This window comes from Stegostoma tigrinum, chromosome 3 (assembly GCF_030684315.1).
Source record: "Stegostoma tigrinum isolate sSteTig4 chromosome 3, sSteTig4.hap1, whole genome shotgun sequence".
Lineage (NCBI taxonomy): Eukaryota > Metazoa > Chordata > Chondrichthyes > Orectolobiformes > Stegostomatidae > Stegostoma > Stegostoma tigrinum.
In genome coordinates, this window is record NC_081356.1 from 128,157,092 (window position 1) to 128,175,224 (window position 18,133).

At 45.1% G+C, this 18,133-nt stretch overlaps 1 protein-coding gene across 1 annotated transcript in view; it reads left to right on the plus strand.

The window, feature by feature from the left end:
* The window catches only part of LOC125449328 (probable ATP-dependent RNA helicase DDX60), a 143,554-nt gene that overhangs the window by 111,037 nt on the left and 14,384 nt on the right, over positions 1–18,133 (plus strand). Inside the window, exons 32-35 of the mRNA XM_048525033.2 lie at positions 7,830–7,951; positions 12,509–12,656; positions 13,647–13,789; positions 17,145–17,296. Of these exons, the coding sequence (XP_048380990.1) occupies positions 7,830–7,951; positions 12,509–12,656; positions 13,647–13,789; positions 17,145–17,296 (565 nt within the window). The remainder of the gene's footprint in view (positions 1–7,829; positions 7,952–12,508; positions 12,657–13,646; positions 13,790–17,144; positions 17,297–18,133) is intronic.

The following is an 18,133-nucleotide window of genomic DNA, read 5'->3' on the forward strand; positions in this document are numbered from 1 at the left end:
AATAAAATGGCCTTCATTTGCAAAATAGCGAATTTGTGTTTCTGTGACGTAACTACTGTATCTGGTTGTGCAAGATTTGCATGTTTGAAACTGACTTATAGGCAAAGGGGGCGCCCTTTGTAACAGTAATACTTTTGAAGGGGTTGAGTACCCTGCTGGATTTTTGGGCCTTCTGAAGTGCTGGCAATGACATTGATCCAGGTTGCTGACCAGGGTCCTGAATTCAGCACAGAATGGTTATTCCAGGTTACCTACCAGTCTGTGAGTGCACCCACCGCCCCGCTGACAATGCTGATGACATCACTAACACACACCCAGCTCCAACCCAGACACCAGCTTAACACCAGCCCCAGCCTCAAGACCTGCCAGGTATTCACCATTTCCCCAGGCCTCCCCCTCACTAAGGATGAATGGTCAGTCCTCAGTGAAGGATTCACATTCATCCCCTTCCACCTGAATATCAATGAATACCGCTCACGCCTGGACTTCGAGTCGTTCGAGAGGGTTTAAACTAGTATGGCAGGGGGGTGGGAACCTGAGCTGTATACCGGAGGTGAGAGTTGATGCAGGTGAGGCAGTAGCAAGAGGTAGACCAGCTAGTGGGAAGGATTTTCCTGGGAAGGAACCAAGGGATCAGTTAAAGTGTGTTTGCTTTAACGCAAGGAGTATCAGGAATAAAAGTGATGAACTTACAGCATGGGTCAGTACCTGGTGCTATGATGTTGTGGCCATAACAGAGACATGGGTTTCTCATGGGCAGGAATGGTTGCTGGATGTTCCAGAGTTTAGAACATTTAAAAAGAATAGGGAGGGGGGAAAAAGAGGAGGGGGTGTAGCACTACTAATCAGAGAGGGTATCACAGCTACAGAAGCTTCCATTGTCGAGGAAGATCTGCCTACTGAGTCAGTATGGGTGGAAATTAGGAACAGCAAGGGAGTAGTCACCTCGTTAGGGGTTTACTACAGGCCCCCCAATAGCAGCAGGGAGATTGAAGAAAGCATAGGTCGGCAGATTTTGGAAAAGTGTGGACGTAGTAGGGTTGTTGTAATGGGTGACTTTAACTTTCCTAATATTGATTGGAACCTCCTTCGAGCAGAAGATTTGAATGGAGCTGTTTTTGTAAGGTGTGTTCAGGAGGGTTTCCTAACGCAGTACGTTGACAGGCCGATGAGGGGAGAGGCCATTCTAGACTTGGTGCTCGGAAACGAGCCGGGGCAGGTATCAGATCTTGTGGTGGGAGAGCATTTTGGTGATAGTGACCATAACTGCCTCACATTCTACATAGCTATGGAAAAGAGAGGATTAGGCAAAATGGGAGGATATTTAATTGGGGAAGAGGAAACTGTGATGCGATTAGACATGAGTTAGGAAGCATGGACTGGGAGCAATTGTTCATGGTAAAGGCACTATAGACATGTGGAGACTGTTTAAGGAACAGTTGTTGCGAGTAATGAATAAATATGTCCCTCTGAGATAGGCAAGAAGGGGTAAGATAAAGGAACCTTGGATGATGAGAGCGGTGGAGCTTCTTGTGAAAAGGAAGAAGGTAGCTTACATAAGGTGGAGGAAGCTAGGGTCAAGCTCAGCTCTAGAGGATTACAGGCAGGCGAGGAAAGAGCTCAAAAATGGTCTGAGGAGAGCCAGGAAGGGGCACAAGAAAGGCTTGGCCGAACGGATTAGGGAGAACACAAAGGCATTTTACACTTATGTGAGGAATAAGAGAATGGTCAAAGAAAGAGTAGGGCCGATCAGGGATAGCATAGGGAACTTGTGTGTGGAGTCTGAGGAGGTAGGGGAAGCCCTAAATGAGTTTTTTGCTTCTGTCTTTACGAAAGAAACAAACTTTGTAGTGAATGAAACCTTTGAAGAGCAGGTGTGCATGCTGGAATGGATAGAGATAGAGGAAGCTGATGTGCTGAAAATTTTGTCAAACATTAAGATTGACAAGTCGCCAGGCCTAGACCAGATTTGTCCTCGGCTGCTTTGGGAAACGAGAAATGCAATTGCTTCGCCACTTGCGAAGATCTTTGCATCCTCGCTCTCCACTGGAGTCGTACCTGAGGACTGGAGAGAGGCAAATGTAATTCCTCTCTTCAAGAAAGGAAATAAGGAAATCCCCGGCAATTGCAGGCCAGTAAGTCTCACGTCTGTCGTCTGCAAGGTGTTAGAAAGGATTCTGAGGGATAGGATTTATGACCATCTGGAAGAGCATGGCTTGATCAAATGCAGTCAGCACGGCTTTGTGAGGGGCAGGTCATGCCTCACAAACCTTATCGAGTTCTTTGAGGATGTGACTAGAAAAGTTGATGAGGATCGAGCTGTGGATGTGGTGTATATGGACTTCAGCAAGGCATTTGATAAGGTTCCCCATGGTAGGCTCATTCAGAAGGTCAGGAGGAATGGGATACAGGGGAACTTAGCTGCTTGGATACAGAATTGGCTGGCCAACAGAAGACAGCAAGTGGTAGTAGAAGGAAAATATTCTGCCTGGAAGTCAGTGGTGAGTGGGGTTCCACAGGGCTCTGTCCTTGGGCCTCTACTGTTTGTAATTTTCATTAATGACTTGGATGAGGGGATTGAAGGAGGGTCAGCAAGTTTGCAGAGGACACGAAGGTTGGAGGTGTCGTTGACAGGATAGAAGGCTGTTGTAGGCTGCAGCGGGACATTGACAGGATGCAGAGATGGGCTGAGGGGTGGCAGATGGAGTTCAACCTGGATAAATGTGAGGTGATGCATTTTGGAAGGTCAAATTTGAAAGCTGAGTACAGGATTAAGGATAGGATTCTTGGCAGTGTGGAGGAAGAGAGGGATCTTGGTGTGCAGATACATAGATCCCTTAAAATGGCCACCCAAGTGGACAGGGTTGTTAAGAAAGCATATGGTGTTTTGGCTTTCATTAACAGGGGGATTGAGTTGAAGAGCTGTGAGATCTTGTTGCAGCTCTATAAAATAGCATCAGAGATAATGGGAACTGCAGATGCTGGAGAATTCCAAGATAATAAAATGTGAGGCTGGATGAACACAGCAGGCCAAGCAGCATCTCAGGAGCACAAAAGCTGACGTTTCAGGCCTAGACCCTTCATCAGAGAGCCCCTCTGATGAAGGGTCTAGGCCCGAAATGTCAGCTTTTGTGCTCCTGAGATGCTGCTTGGCCTGCTGTGTTCATCCAGCCTCACATTTTATTATCTTGCAGCTCTATAAAACTTTGGTTAGGCCGCACTTGGAATACTGCGTCCAGTTCTGGTCACCCTATTATAGGAAAGATATGGATGCTTTGGAGACGGTTCAGAGGAGGTTTACCAGGATGCTGCCTGGACTGGAGGGCTTATCTTATGAAGAGAGGTTGACTGAGCTTGGACTTTTTTCATTGGAGAAAAGGAGGAGGAGAGGGGACCTAATTGAGGTATACAAGATAATGAGAGGCATAGATAGAGTTGATAGCCAGAAACTATTTCCCAGGGCAGAAATGGCTAACACGAGGGGTCATAGTTTTAAGCTGGTTGGAGAAAACTATAGAGGGGATGTCAGAGGCGGGTTCTTTACACAGAGAGTTGTGAGAGCATGGAATGCGTTGCCAGCAGCAGTTGTGGAAGCAAGGTCATTGGGGACATTTAAGAGACTGCTGGACATGCATATGGTCACAGAAATTTGAGGGTGCATACATGAGGATCAATGGTCGGCACAACATCGTGGGCTGAAGGGCCTGTTCTGTGCTGTATTGTTCTATGTTCTATGAACAGTATTTCTGCTGCCTCTGCCTCTGCACTTATTTCTTTAACCGGTAACCTAACCCTCCCTCTACAGACCCCTTCTCCCGCCTCCAACACAGCCCATCCTCCTGGACACCACCTCCACCACCGCCCCCTACCCATCCTCAAACTTTTCATCTCTGACTGCTGATGCAACAGCCATCGCCTCAACCTCTGCATCCCCTTACTCACTCTAACCTCTTACCCACAGAACGTGCAGCCCTCCTCTCCCTACACTCCAATCCTGACTTCACTATCAAACCTGCAGATGAGGGGAGGTGGGGGGGTGGTGCGCAGTAGTGCTATTGGCTCACTGACCTTTACATAGCCGAGATCAGGCACCAACCCTCTGACATCTCCTCCTACCGCCCCCTTGATCATGACCCCACCCCTGACTGCCAAAACATCATCTCCCAAACCATCCTTAACTTCATCACCTCAGGTGACCTCCCGCCCACAGACTCCAACCTCATCATTTCCCAACCCTGTACCGCCCGTTTCTATCTCCTTCCCAAAATCCATAAACTGACTGCCCTGGCTGACTCATTGTCTCTGCCTGCTCCTGCCCCACCGAACTTATCTCCGCTTACCTTGATTCTGTTTTCTCCCGCTTAGTCCACAAACTCCCCATCTACGTCCAGTAGACTACCCACACCCTTCATCTCCTCCAAGACTTCTAATTCCCTGGTCCCCATCACCTCATCTTCACATTGGACATCCAATCCCTGTATGCTTGTATTCCCCATGCAGATGGCCTAAAAGCCCTCCGCTTCTTCCTCTCCTGCAGGACCGATCAGTCCCTCTCCACCGATGCCCTCATCCACTCAACTGAACCCTTAGCAACTTCTCTTTTAAATCTTCCCACTTCCTACAGACAAAGAGGGTGGCCATGGGTACACGCTTGGGCCCAAGCTATGCCTGCCTCTTTGTAGGGTACTGGAAACAGCCCGTCTTCCGCACTTACACAGGCCCTAAACCCCACCTCTCCCTCCGTTACATCGATGACTGTATTGGTACTAACTCCTGCTCTGACGAGGAGCTCAAACTGTTCACACACTTCACTAACACCTTCCATCCCAATCTTAAATTCACCTGGAACATCTCTGATGCCTATGTCTCCTTCCTGGACCTTTCTGTCTCCATCTCTGGTGACCACCTGGAAACTGATATCTCTTTCAAGCCCACCGACTCCCACAGCTACTCAGACTACACCTCCTCTCACCCAACTTCCTATAAGAATGTGACCCCCGATTCCTAATTCCTCTGCCTCCCCCCCCATCTGCTCCCAAGTTGGGGGGTTTCACTCCCGAACACCTCAGATGTCTTCCTGTTTCAAAGAACATAATTTCCCCCCTTTGGTGGTTGAAAATGCCCTCAACCACATCTCTTATGTTTTTTCCACACCTCTGCCCTCATATTCCCTCCCCGCAACAAAAACAAAGACACAAATCCCCCTATCTTCACATATCACCCTATCAACCTCTGTATCCAATGTATCATTCTCCGCCACTTCCGCCACCTACAATCGGACCCTACAGCCAAAGATATATTTTCCTCCCCACCCCATCTGCCTTTCATAGGGACCGCTCACTCCGTGACTCCTTTGTCCCCTTCTCCCCACTAACCCCACCACTCTCAGTACCTTTCCCTGCAACCACAGGAGGTACTACACCTGCCCCATACCTCCCCCCTCACCTCCACTCAAGGCCCAAAGCAAACCTTCCACATCAGACAGAGGTTCACCTGCACAACATGGTCTACTGCATCCGTTGCTTCCAATGTGGCCTCCACTACCTTGGCGAGACCAAGGAGAGGCTCTTAGACAACTTTTGTTGAGCACCTGCACGCTGTATGCGATAAACGACAACACCTTCCAGTCACGAACCATTTCAACTCCCCCTCCCACTCCCTGGATGAGATGTCCATCCTGGGCATCCTCCAGTATCACAGTGAGGCCACCCAGAAACTGGAGGAACAGCACCTCTTATTCCGCCTCAGAAGCCTGCAGCCCAATGGCCTGAATGTGGATTTTACCAGTTTCTCCAAAATCTCCCCACCCCTGGCCTCCCCCCATGACTAACCCTCCCTCTCATCCCCACCTCCTTGACCTGACACAACCTGCCCATCTTCTCTCCCACCTATCCACTCCTCCCACATCACTGACCAATCCCTACCACTCCCTCCCTGCACTCATCTATCATTATCCCACCTAACTTCCCCAGCCCCACCTTTCTTCTGTCTATTTCAGAGTTCCTTTCCCCTTCCCCCATTTCTGAAGAAGGGTTCCCACCCAAAGCATCAACTTTCCTGCTCCTCTGATGCTGCCTGGGTGCTGTGCTCGTCCAGCTCCACACTGTGTTATACCCACCAATATGTCTGACATTTCAACAGCCAGAGAAAAATTGATCAAAAGCCCAATGGATTATTTCCACCTCGGCCTCTTGCAAAACCCACACAACATATCCAAAAGAGGAAAGCTTTTGGAGTCAAACGTTTGGTGTTGAGTTATATATACATTGTGCAAAGAATTAAAGATTTTGTGGATATAGGTAATGGGCTGGCCATTACACAAGTTTACTTTAGTGTATATGTTATTCATCTATAGAATGTAGACTCAAGCATCTCTTTATCATAGTATTATACAGTAGTACAGCACAGATAGAGCCCATTCAGCTCACCCAAAGAGCTATCCCAATTGCCTGCACTCAGCTTGTGCTTTGCTCATATTCCTGAAATATGTTTTCTCGGTGTTATTTGTTGACTATTTCTTTCTGAATGCTGTTCAAAAGACTGTTTCAACAAATGTCAGATCATTACTGAGAATCAAAATACTGACATGTATTGGTGAGGAACCGAAATATGGATGCTTGAGCTACTCTACATAGTCTTGAGAATTTCTTGCCTCATTGCAATTTGCATTGTCGGTAGGCAGATGTTGTTAAGATCTAAGGTTTTCCATTATTTTTTGGAATTATTTTTGTGCTCTCTCTAACAAAAATAGATACAAAATGCTTCTTCAAAACCTGTGCTATTTCCTTGTTTCCATTATTCATTCCCCAGACTTAGCTCCTGAGGAACCAATTCTCACTTTCACTATTCTGTTCCTTTTTACCTAGTTGTAGAGCTTTTTCCTCTCTATTTACACATTTCCTTGTAGATTTTCTCCCCTATTGCTCCCTCTTTATTATATTTTAATCATCCTTTGCTGGTTTCTAAAACTATTATTTTAGTTTTTGATTTATTGTTGCCACATGTATATAAGTACAGTGAAAACTTTTGTCTTGTCTGAAGTTCAGGCAGTTCATAACATACAATGACATACAGGCTATCGGGTGCACACAGGGTTATGGCTGCACAGGAGTTGCACAAAAGCAAATCAACTATAGATTTGAAATTTGAGAGGTCCATTCAGAAGTCTAATAACAGCAGGAAAGAAGCTGTTCTTAAATCTGTTGGTCCGTGTGTTTAAGCTTCTGTATTTCCTGCCTGATAGAAGAGGTTAGAAGAGAGTTCAGTCAGGTTTGGAGGGGTCTTTGATGTTAGCTGCTTTTCCATGGCAATGAGAATTGAGGGTGAAGTCCATGGATGGGAGGTTGGCTTGTGTGATGGTCTGGGCTGTGTTCACAGCTTTCTGTAGTTTGTTACTGTCTTGGTCAGAGCAGTTTCCGTACCAAGCTACGAGACACTCAGACAGTATGATTTCTATGGTGCACCTGTAGAATTTGTGAGGGTCCTTCTGAATGCTGAGCTAATGCTGAACTTCACAATATTGTATACATTTTCTTTCCATTTGATATCACCCTTCTTCAAATTCTTAATTGGTCATGCTAATGTTGATCTTGCCTGGCAATGTAGCCTGTATGCCACTGTCTAAGTCTTTTTGAGCTGTACATTCTTTGCTACTATGATTTGCCTACACTGCTTGCAAACAAAGCTTTTCACTGTATTTTGGTACACATGACAAAAAAAATCAATCAATCAATCAATCAATGGATGGGATGTCTCACTGATTATGTGACACCAACCTGCACTGTTAGCAGCCTCCAACTAAGAAGATTACGATTTAATCCTATGAACAGAATCAAAGCTGTTTTCAGAGGACGTGATGGAGACCTTAGTTCTCATACTTGCAAACCTATTTGGAAGGAGATATCTACCACCCTGTTTAGAAGAAGCGAAGCTTACTTTTGATCAGTCAAAGGTGAGTGATGAGCATGATAATGTGGCTAAAAATCCATACCTACATTCCTCTCCCACTTTCATAAACTAATTATTTGACAGAAGGACCAGAAATTAGGCCAGGCTTGGCTGTGGGCTCGAAAACTTCCACATCAGAGAAGCAGCACGGTGGTTCAGCGGCTAGCACTCCGGCCTCATAGCACCCCAGACCTGGGTTTGATTCCACCCTTGGGTGTCTGCCTGAATGGAGTTTGCACATTCTCCCCATGCCTACGTGGGTTTCCTCTGGGTGCTTCGGTTTCCTCCCACAGTCCAAAGGAGTGCGGGATTAGTGGATTGGATATGGGAAATTGCACATGGTGTCCAGGGATGTGCAGGCTAGGTTGATTGGCCTTGGTAAATGCAAGGTTATGGGCTAGGGTGCTGGGACGGTACTGGATATGGGTGGGATGCCTTTGGAGGGCTAATGTAGACTCAGTGGACCAAATGGCCTCTTTCTGCACTTTCATGATTCTACGATTCTAAATGAGGGGCTCTTCACACAAGGCTTTTCCCCAGCCCTCATTTGAGTACCATGTGCCATGCCACTTTTAGAGATGCAGGTCCTTCAGCGGTCAAGCAGAACAGCTCTGGAGTTGATTGAGAGCAGTTTAAGCTCATTGCATGTTGAACTTTATGAGCTGGGATGACTCCGACCATCCAACTCCATTTCGATTTATCTCTTTGCCCTTCTCCCTACCTCCCTCTCATCCTCGATGGCTTTCATTGCCTTTGAGGGGCTTTGAATGCAAGTTAATCAATTGGGAAACATGACTGATTTACTGGTGGTGGTTAATTAAAAAAAAGCATAATTTGGTGACGGAGAAGAAATGATATTCAGCTTGTGTACATTGAAAAGCAAAAAAAAAGTGACACAGACAGCTGGGCTTCCAGAACTGAGGCAGTGGTAACATCACTAAGCTAGTACTCCAGACTACCCAACAAAATGTTCTGTAGAACGTGGATTTGACATTCACCTGGGAAATGATGAAATTTGAAGTTAAAGAAAAGTGAAATCTGAACCAAAAAATATTAAATGAGCTGGCTCCGGTGGGGATGATGGGCTAATGACATGATGACTAGATTATTAGTCCAGAGATTCAGATAACATTTAGAGACACGGGTTCAAATCTCACCATGGTCTATATGTGACTCCAGACCCACAGAAGGATCTAGGTCTGAAACATCAGCCTTCCTGCTCCTCTGATGCTGCTTGGCCTGCTGTGTTCATCCAGCTCCATACCTTGTTCTCTCGGATTCTCCAGCATCTGCAGTTCCTATTATCTCTGACACAGCAATGCGATTGATTCTTAACTGTCCCCTGGGAGAGGGCAATATACACAGGTTTAGCCCACATTGCTTATATCCTGTGATGAATTAAAAAAAGTAGTCGGCATCTGATTTATTCCACCCCCTACCGACCTACCTCTGCCTCATCTTCAATGGTGTGCCTTACCATTAATGGATTTTGGATTAAATTGGAAAGTGCGGGTGATTTACTGACAGTGTTTAATAGATGGAAAAAATACCATTAGTGAATTGGCGATGGGATTAAGAAATTGGCTCTTTAGGAGCACCATGTAAGAGTTGGGATCTGAGGGCAAGTGGCAATGTAATGGGAATATCACTACCCTAGCAATGTAGACTTCATAAAAACCCATCTCGTTAGGAGGGAAAAGAACTTTGCGGTTTGAAGGATCTGTGTGGTGTAATGTTAGTGTCCCTACTTCTGAGCCAAGGGACCTTGGTTCAAGGCACATCTGTTCCAAAGTGTGAAGACACATCTCTGAACAGAACAATTAAACATTCTGCCCCTGATTAGCAGTCCTTATTAATTGTTACTGCTTTGTTGTTTCAATTAGTTAATTTTGGTGATGGGTCTTCAAAATAAAAGGCTTTGTTTTATTGAAAACAAAGAGTTGATTTCTCCTCCCTTGTTTTACCCTCTGCCTTAATATTTGCACGTAGCTCTCCACTTGTTCAAGTTTGCTATTCTATAAATTCCCCAGTTGGCCTGAGTCTCTATTTTATGTTATGTGACTTTTCTAATTAAATATGCCAATATATCAGACACACTATCAAAAGCCTTTTTTTCTGACACCTCATCGACTGCCTTTTGGAAATTCAAATCTACTCCTCCTACTGATTCCGTTTATCCACCTTGCTAGTACAGCTGCCTCATGGTGCTAGGGACCCGGCTTCAGTTCCAGCCTCGGCTGTCGGTGTGGAGTTTACACGTTTTCCCTGCGTCAGCGTGGGTTTCCTGCAGATGCTCTGGTTTCTGCCCACAGTCTAAAGATGTGCAGGTTTGGCCATGCTAAATTGCCCACAGTGTTCATAGATGTGTAGGTTGGATGAGTCTGGATGGGATGCTCCAAGGGTGAGCGTGGACTTGTTGGGCTGAAGGGCCTGTTTGCACACTGTAGCAATTTTGTGTTCCCCATTTATATTTCCCTAAGGGACTTACGTTCACTTTGGTTTCTCTCTTACTTTTTATTTTGAGGACTCCTGCTGCTTGCATAAGTCTGGTTTACTTGTTTATTTACTTACAAAGTTTTTTGTTTTGCCTTTTTACTGTTTTATTTTGGTCATGTTTGTTGGTTTTTTTTATAACTTTTCCAGTCGCCGGTTTACTAGCAATTTTGACCACATTGTGCGTAATTTCAATTTGATACTTTCTTTAACATCCCTCAGCAACCATAATTACTTCATTCCATGCTAGTACTGTTCTCTTTCAGTGGGATACTACTTTACTGTGACACGTGAACAATTTGCTTAAATGTATGCCATTGTTCCTCAATAGTCTGTACTTCTAATATCCTTTCTTAGTCCTCTCCAGCTAGCTGTGCTGTCATTCCACTGTCGTTATCCTTATTTAAGTTTAACACAGTTACTTCTGACCCACATTTCTCCCTTTCCAGCAATATCATTTGCACAGTCTCAATCCTGAAGAAATAAATCTCCTCTCTGTGTTTTCAACCTTCGCTTAATTGAGGCTTTTCCCCAGGATGGAAGAGTCCAACATTAGAAGGCATAGGTTTAAGCTGAGAGGGGAACGATTCAAAAGGGACCAAAGGGGCAGAGGGTGGTGTATGCATAGACTAAGCTGCCACAGCAAATGGTGGAGGTGAGAACAATTTCAAAAGTTAAAAGGCATTGGATGGGCATATGAGTAGGAAGGGTTTAGAGGGGTATGAGCCAAATGGGACTAGATTAATTTAACATACCTGGTTGGCATGAACAAGTTGGACTGAAGGGTCTGTTGCTGTGCTGTGTATCTCTATGACTCTATCAATGCTTCCCATGATGCTGAGACACTTTTTAACAATTCCTTTGAGTCTGACAGCATGAAGCTTTCATAATGTTGATGCTTAAAATTGTTCTATCCTGACAGCTTGAATATTTACATCTTAGTTCTTCTGTCCTGGAAGCTCCATAGACTAGACATCATTTTTTCTGAGGAGACTGATTTTATTGAAATGAACTGAAAAATATGGCTCTCCTGCCAAGAGAAAAGCTATTCTCTTCTGAAATTAATTCTGAGTCATCATCAGCAAAAAAAGTTGAATATTGTTTTCTGAAGCCAAAAGTAAACTTAAAGCACTGGCTCTGCCCATCATAAACCCAACAACGTAGACATTTTGTCTATTAATACTACAGGCTCTCCCAGACACACTAATACAGTCATATACTATCCTGTAGTAGTAATTTTTTTTTGGCCACTGTTCCAAATTGCATTTCTGCTGTCTGGAAATAAAACTTGCAGAACTTGCCCACATCCATTTGTCTCTGTTTTAAAATCCAGATTGCGAAATTTTTTTTTAGATTTTTTTTAGATTCCCTACAGTGTGGAAACAGGCCCTTCGGCCCAACAAGTCCACACCGCCCCTTGAAGCGTCCCACCCAGACCCATCCCCCTATAACCCACACACCTCTGAACACTAAGGGCAATTTAGCACGGCCGTCCACCTAACCTGCACATCTTTGGACTATGGGAGGAAACCAGAGCACCCGGAGGAAACCCACGCAGACACAGGGAGAATGTGCAAACTCCACACAGACAGTTGCCCGAGGCTGGAATCGAACCTGGGTCCCTGTCACTGTGATGCTGCAGTGCTAACCACTGAGCCACCGTGTTGTACTTATTATGCAGGTTTAACACCTCAAGAAAAAAAATGAAGAGATATGCTTAAGGGATATTTTCATTTCCTATCAAGATATTCTTTCTAACATTCAATGACAGAGAATACTTCAAGCAGTCACAGCGAGTGACAAAATTGCCATTAACCTAAATTGTGAAGATCCTGAATTGGCTCATTTGTACACCTCCCACCTTTAAAATTTCTGCAGGTCTGCAAATGTGGAGAAAAGAATGTCTTTCTTTGATTCTAATCACAATTGGTATCTGATCAAATTTATCTTTTTAGTTCCGAGCAAGGGTCACTGGACCTAAAATGTTAACTCTGATCCTTCTTCACAGGTGCTGCCAGATGTGCTGAGCTTTTGCAGCAACTTTTGTTTCTGTTTCTTGTCTTTTTAGGTATTTCTTGATGATCTTCCTGACAAGTTTGCAGCCTCGGTTCAAGAATACAACAAGACAGCACAAGCACTGTTTGGGAAATTCCTACTCTCCACCTCCAATCAGGCCAGCTTGGAAGATGAATACAAGCTTCCTCTCTCAGGCACATGTAAGAATTTCTGTGTATTAACACCAGAGCTGGTTTAGTTTGTGGAGTTCAGAGGCAGTTGCCTGTTAGACTAATTAGTATCCTTATACAAAGATCATAGAATCCCCTCCAAGTCCACACCGACACTTCAAAGAGCATCCCACCCAGACCGGCCACGCCACCCTTGTAATCCTCCATTTCCCATGGCTAACCTACCTAGTCTGCATATCCCTGGACCCCTAGCATGGGCGATCCACCCTAACCTGCACATCTTTGGACTGTGGGAGGAAACCGGAGCATCCAGAGGAAACCTACACAGACTCAGGGAGAATATGCAAACTCCACACAGACAGTCGCCCCCTTTTGAGGTCTTCCTTGAGCCCAGATCCTGGGTGCTGTGAGGCAGCAGTGCTAACCAATAAGCTACCATGTCATCCCCATGTAGATATCAGTCTTGAACTTAAAATTTCCAGCTTCAGTGACCCATTGTACAACACCTCTGTCGTGCATCCAGCCACTTGCTTCTGCAGTGGTAAGAACCTGAACTTGTACGAAGATCAGTGCTTTATCCACTGACTAGCGCCAGCTATCTTGACTTTTATCTCATTGAACCACGCTGACTCTGCTTGATCTCATTACGTCTTTCTAATTGCTCTACAATTACATCCTTGATAATAGGCTGTACCATTTTCCTAATGATGATTATGAAGGAATTGTCCTTTAGCTCCTTGTTTTTCTCTCTTAGGGCCATAGGGATCAAAGGCTACGAGGCGAATGTAGGAACAGGGTATTGATTTGGACAATCAGCCTCGGCCATATTGAAGGTTGATCCAGGCTCAAAGAGCCGACACCTGTTTTCCTATTTTCTATGTTTTTATGCAGAGAACCCCTTTTGAGGTCTTCCTTGAGGCTACCTCCTGGCTCATGGAGTAATCCGGTTTAGTTGTGTATTTGTTTCTAACTGCTGGTGAGTTTCTGATAACAACGTTCATGTTTTATTTTTTTGTCCAGCGTTTATGGGTCCCAAGTTACGTGAAGCTAGTGCCATCACTAGGAAGTTGGGCAAAGCTGTAAAATGTTCAGCAGTGTCACCATTCGCCTGCTTATCTGGACACAGTGACCTTGACCTATTCGTAAAGAATGATATTGATCCAGTAAGTTATTCTATTGACATAAGAGCAACATTACCAGGGGTAGAAACTAAGAAGTGAGAAACACCAAAGGAATAATTGCAGAACTCTTTGGAAAAACCTGGAATAGAGACACTGTCCCAAACACCTACCTTTGTGCTACTAGACCCTATGAGATAATGTAACTCTGAAGGAAAACCCAGGAGCGATGACTGTCAGAGGAGAATTCATTACACTCAGAAATGGAATAGATGTTACCGTGGTCTTAAACATGAAACAGCTCATCTGAGTACTTGGGAACTTGATCAAGCTAGAGGGGATGAATGGCGTACTTTTCCTTCTTCTAGATGATACACACTGCTGCTCCTGAGCGTCAGTGGAGGAGGGAGTGGATATGATTGCTAATATGGTGGGCTGCTTTGTCCTGGATAGCATCAATCTTCTTAGAATGTTGTTGGGGCTGCACCCATCTGGGCAAGTGGGGAGTATTTCATCACACTCCTGACTTATGCCCTCTACATGGTGGACAGGTCTGGGGAGCTGGGATGTGAATTACTCACTGCAGTATTCCTAACCTCTGACTTGGTCCTGCAGCCGCTGTGTTTACATGGCAAGTCCATGTGAGTTTCTGGGTAATGGTACCTCCCCATGGTGTTGATAGTGGAGAATTCAGTGATGGTAACACCATTGAATGTCGAGGGCGGTGGTCAGGTTGTCTCTCATTGGAGATGGCCATTGGCTTTTGAGTGGCACAAATGTTACTCGACACTTCTCAGCCCAAGGCTGGATACTGTCCAGATGTTACTGCATTGGGGCATTGACCGCTCCAGTGTCTGAGGAGTTACAAATGGCTGAACATTGTGCAATCATCAGCAAACATTCCCACGTCTGACCTTGCAATAAAGAGAAAGAGATGAAACACCTGAATATCATTGAGCCTAGGGCACTACCCTGTGGTAATGTGTACTATCTACATGATACACTGTGCAAATTCATCCAAGATCCTCAGACAGCACCTTCCAAATCCACGACAACTTCCTTCCAGAAGGACAGGGGCAGCAGACATAGGGGAACACCACCATCTCAAAGCTCCCCTCCAGGCCACTTACCATCCTGATTTGGAAATATATTGCCAACCATTTATTGTCGCCGGTCAAAATCCTGTAGTTCACTCCCTAATGACATTTTGGGTTAACCCACGGCAGGTAGACAACAGCAATTTGAGAAGGGGCTCATGACAATCTTCTCGGGACAGCTAAGGATGGACAATAAATGTGGTCCAGCCAGTTACACCCAAATCTCACAAATTAATCAATAAAAGAAACTCTGGAAGAGATGTCCTGAGGCTAATGTAACTGATATCCAATGACCACAACCATCTTTCAATGTATTAGGCGTGACTCTAACCAACAGATAGTTTGTCCCTGATACCCATTGATTCCAGTTTTGTTAGGGCTCCTTGATGCCACACTCTTCCAAATGCTGCCTTTAAGTTAAGGGCTATCTCTTTCCTCTACTTCCAGGATTTAGCTCTTTTGCCTACTGTAAGAGAGTCATTGAGCTGTGCAGCACAGAAACAGACCTTTCAGTCCAACTCATCTATGTCAACCAGATATCCTACATAAATCTAGTCCCATTTGTCAACATTTGGCCCATATCCCTCCAAACCCTTCCTATTTATATTCCCCTTCCATAGAACATAGAACATTACAGCACAGTACAGACCCCTCGGCCCTCGATCTTGTGCTGACCTGTCATACCGATCTGAAGCCCATCTAACCTATGCTATTCCATGTACGTCCATATGCTTGTCCAATGACGACTTAAATGTACCTAAAGTTGGCGAATCTACTACCGTTGCAGGCAAAGCGTTCCATTCCCTTACTACTCTCTGAGTAAAGAAACTACCTCTGACATCTGTCCTATATCTTTCACCTCTCAATTTAAAGCTATGCCCCCTTGTGCGCACCGTCACCATCCTAGGAAAAAAGGCTCTCCCTATCCACCCTATCTAACCCTCTGATTATTTTATATGTTTCAACTAAGTCACCTCTCAGCCTTCTTCTCTCTAATGAAAACAGCCTCAAGTCCCTCAGCCTTTCCTCGTAAGACCTTCCCTCCATACCAGGAAACATCCTAGGAAATCTTCTCTGCACCCTTTCCAAAGCTTCCACATCCTTCTTATAATGCGGTGACCAGAACTGTACACATACTCCAAGTGCGGCCGCACCAGAGTTTCGTACAGCTGCAGCATAACCTCTTGGTTCCGTAACTCGATCCCTCTATTAATAAAAGCTAAAACACTGTATGCCTTCTTAACAGCCCTGTCAACCTGGGTGTCTTTTACATGCTGTAATCATACCAACCTCCACCACTTCCTCTGGCAGCTTGTTCCATACATGCATTCCCCTGTGTGTAAAAATGTTGCCCTTTAAGCCCCTTTTAAATCCTTCCCCATTCGCCTTAAACCTATTCCCCTCTAGTTTTGGACTCCCCCACCCTGGGGAAAAGACCTTGCCTCCGAGCATCCGAGGCTCCAGGAAAAATAGCTCCAGTCTATTCAGCCTCTCCCTATAGCTCAAACCCTCCAACTCTGGCAATATCCTTTTAAATCCTTTCTGAACCCTTTCAAGTTTCAGAACATCCTTCCTATAACAGGGAGACCAGAATTGCACACAGTATTCCGAAAGTGGCTGAACTAATGTCCTGTACAGCTGCAACATGACCTCCCAACTTCTATGCTCAATGTACTGACCAATAAAGGCAAGTGTACCAAATGCCTTCCTCACTACCCTGTCTACCTGCGACTCCACATTCAAAGAATATGAACCTGCTCTCCAAGGCCTCTTTGTTCAGCCACACTCCCCAGGAGTGTAGGAGTCCAGCCTTGATTTGCCTTTCCAAATGCAGCAACTCACATTTATCTAAATTAAACTCCATCTGCCACTCCTTGGCCCATTGGCCCATCTGATCAAGATCCCTTCTTACTCTGATGTTAACTCCCTAGAACTTCTGAGTTGTGGCCTGGTCTCCTTCCCTTGCCCTTGAGCTAACCTTCCCCTGCTTCACATGTTCGGGTCTCTGATTCTATGGAAACCGCTGCTTGAATACCGAGTACAGACTGATGGCCTGGGCAGCATGGCTGGGGAGATCTTAGAGTGCGTATGGGTTTGTTTTTCCTAGTGTGTAGCTGTGCGCACATGCACACACACTCAAGCACATGCACACACAGAATACAGAGAACATTGGTTAGCAGATATCTCTGCAGAGACAGCCGACAGTGTCTGCCTATATAATGCAAGTCTCCACTATGTAGTGGCCAACGAAGGAATCACACTTTGCGTAATATCATTGTGGATGCACTTTCTGCCATCTCCAGATTATTTTACGCACTCTTGGAATTCATGCAAGCAATATCCCTGTTCTGCAACTGAAGTGCTTTGACAGGCAAGGCAGGAGAATGCCCCTGAACGCCTATGCCCTTGACTTCTACAAGCATGGCTGTTTGGACGCTTTACACCTCGACAATGGGTGAGCAATGATTGTCGACTTATGTGTTATACAGAACTAGGAACTACATTAAAGTTATGTGTGAATGTTTTGGTAGGGAGTTCTTACTCCTTCAAAATTACAATGTGACATATAGATCTCAAATCAACATATTACCGTGCCTTCATCCCCCATATAGGGGAAGGCAATGCCCCGTGGTATTAGTGCGAGAATATTAATCCAAAAACTCAGCAAATGTTCTGGAGACCTCGGTTCAAATCTTACCACAGTAGATGGACGGAATTTGAAATGAATAAGAGTCTAATAAGGACTGTGGTCTGGCCTAAATACGATTCCAGACCTTCAGCAATGTGGTTTTCCCTTAACTGCCCTCTGGGCAATTAGTGATGGACAATAAATGCTGGCCTAACTAGTGCCACCCACATCCCATGAGGAAGTAGACAGAAAATTCTGACGTTGGATACCTTAATCAGTGCAAACTGTACATGTCTATGTCTGCCTCTGTTGTCTAAAACCTTTCCTCCATGCCTTTCTTACTCATTGCCCAGTTCATCTAATAGTTTCCTGGTTCGCCCTCCATCTTCCATAAAATTGAATTTGACCAAAACTCTTCTGCCCTTCTCTTAACCCTCACTAGTCTCCTTCCCCTATCATGAATGTAACCCTGAAGGAGAAACAAGCCCATGAACCTTGCAAATGTTTTCTCTTTCTCAGAACAGTGCTCCAGTATTACCATCATCAACGATCGCTGTTTTCTGTTCCTCTTCCTATGTCCTTACGAGGCCGTTCACCCATTAGAGAGATGACCAGTGGTGAGTTCGAGAGTCATAGAGTTACACAGCATGGAATCAGGCCCTT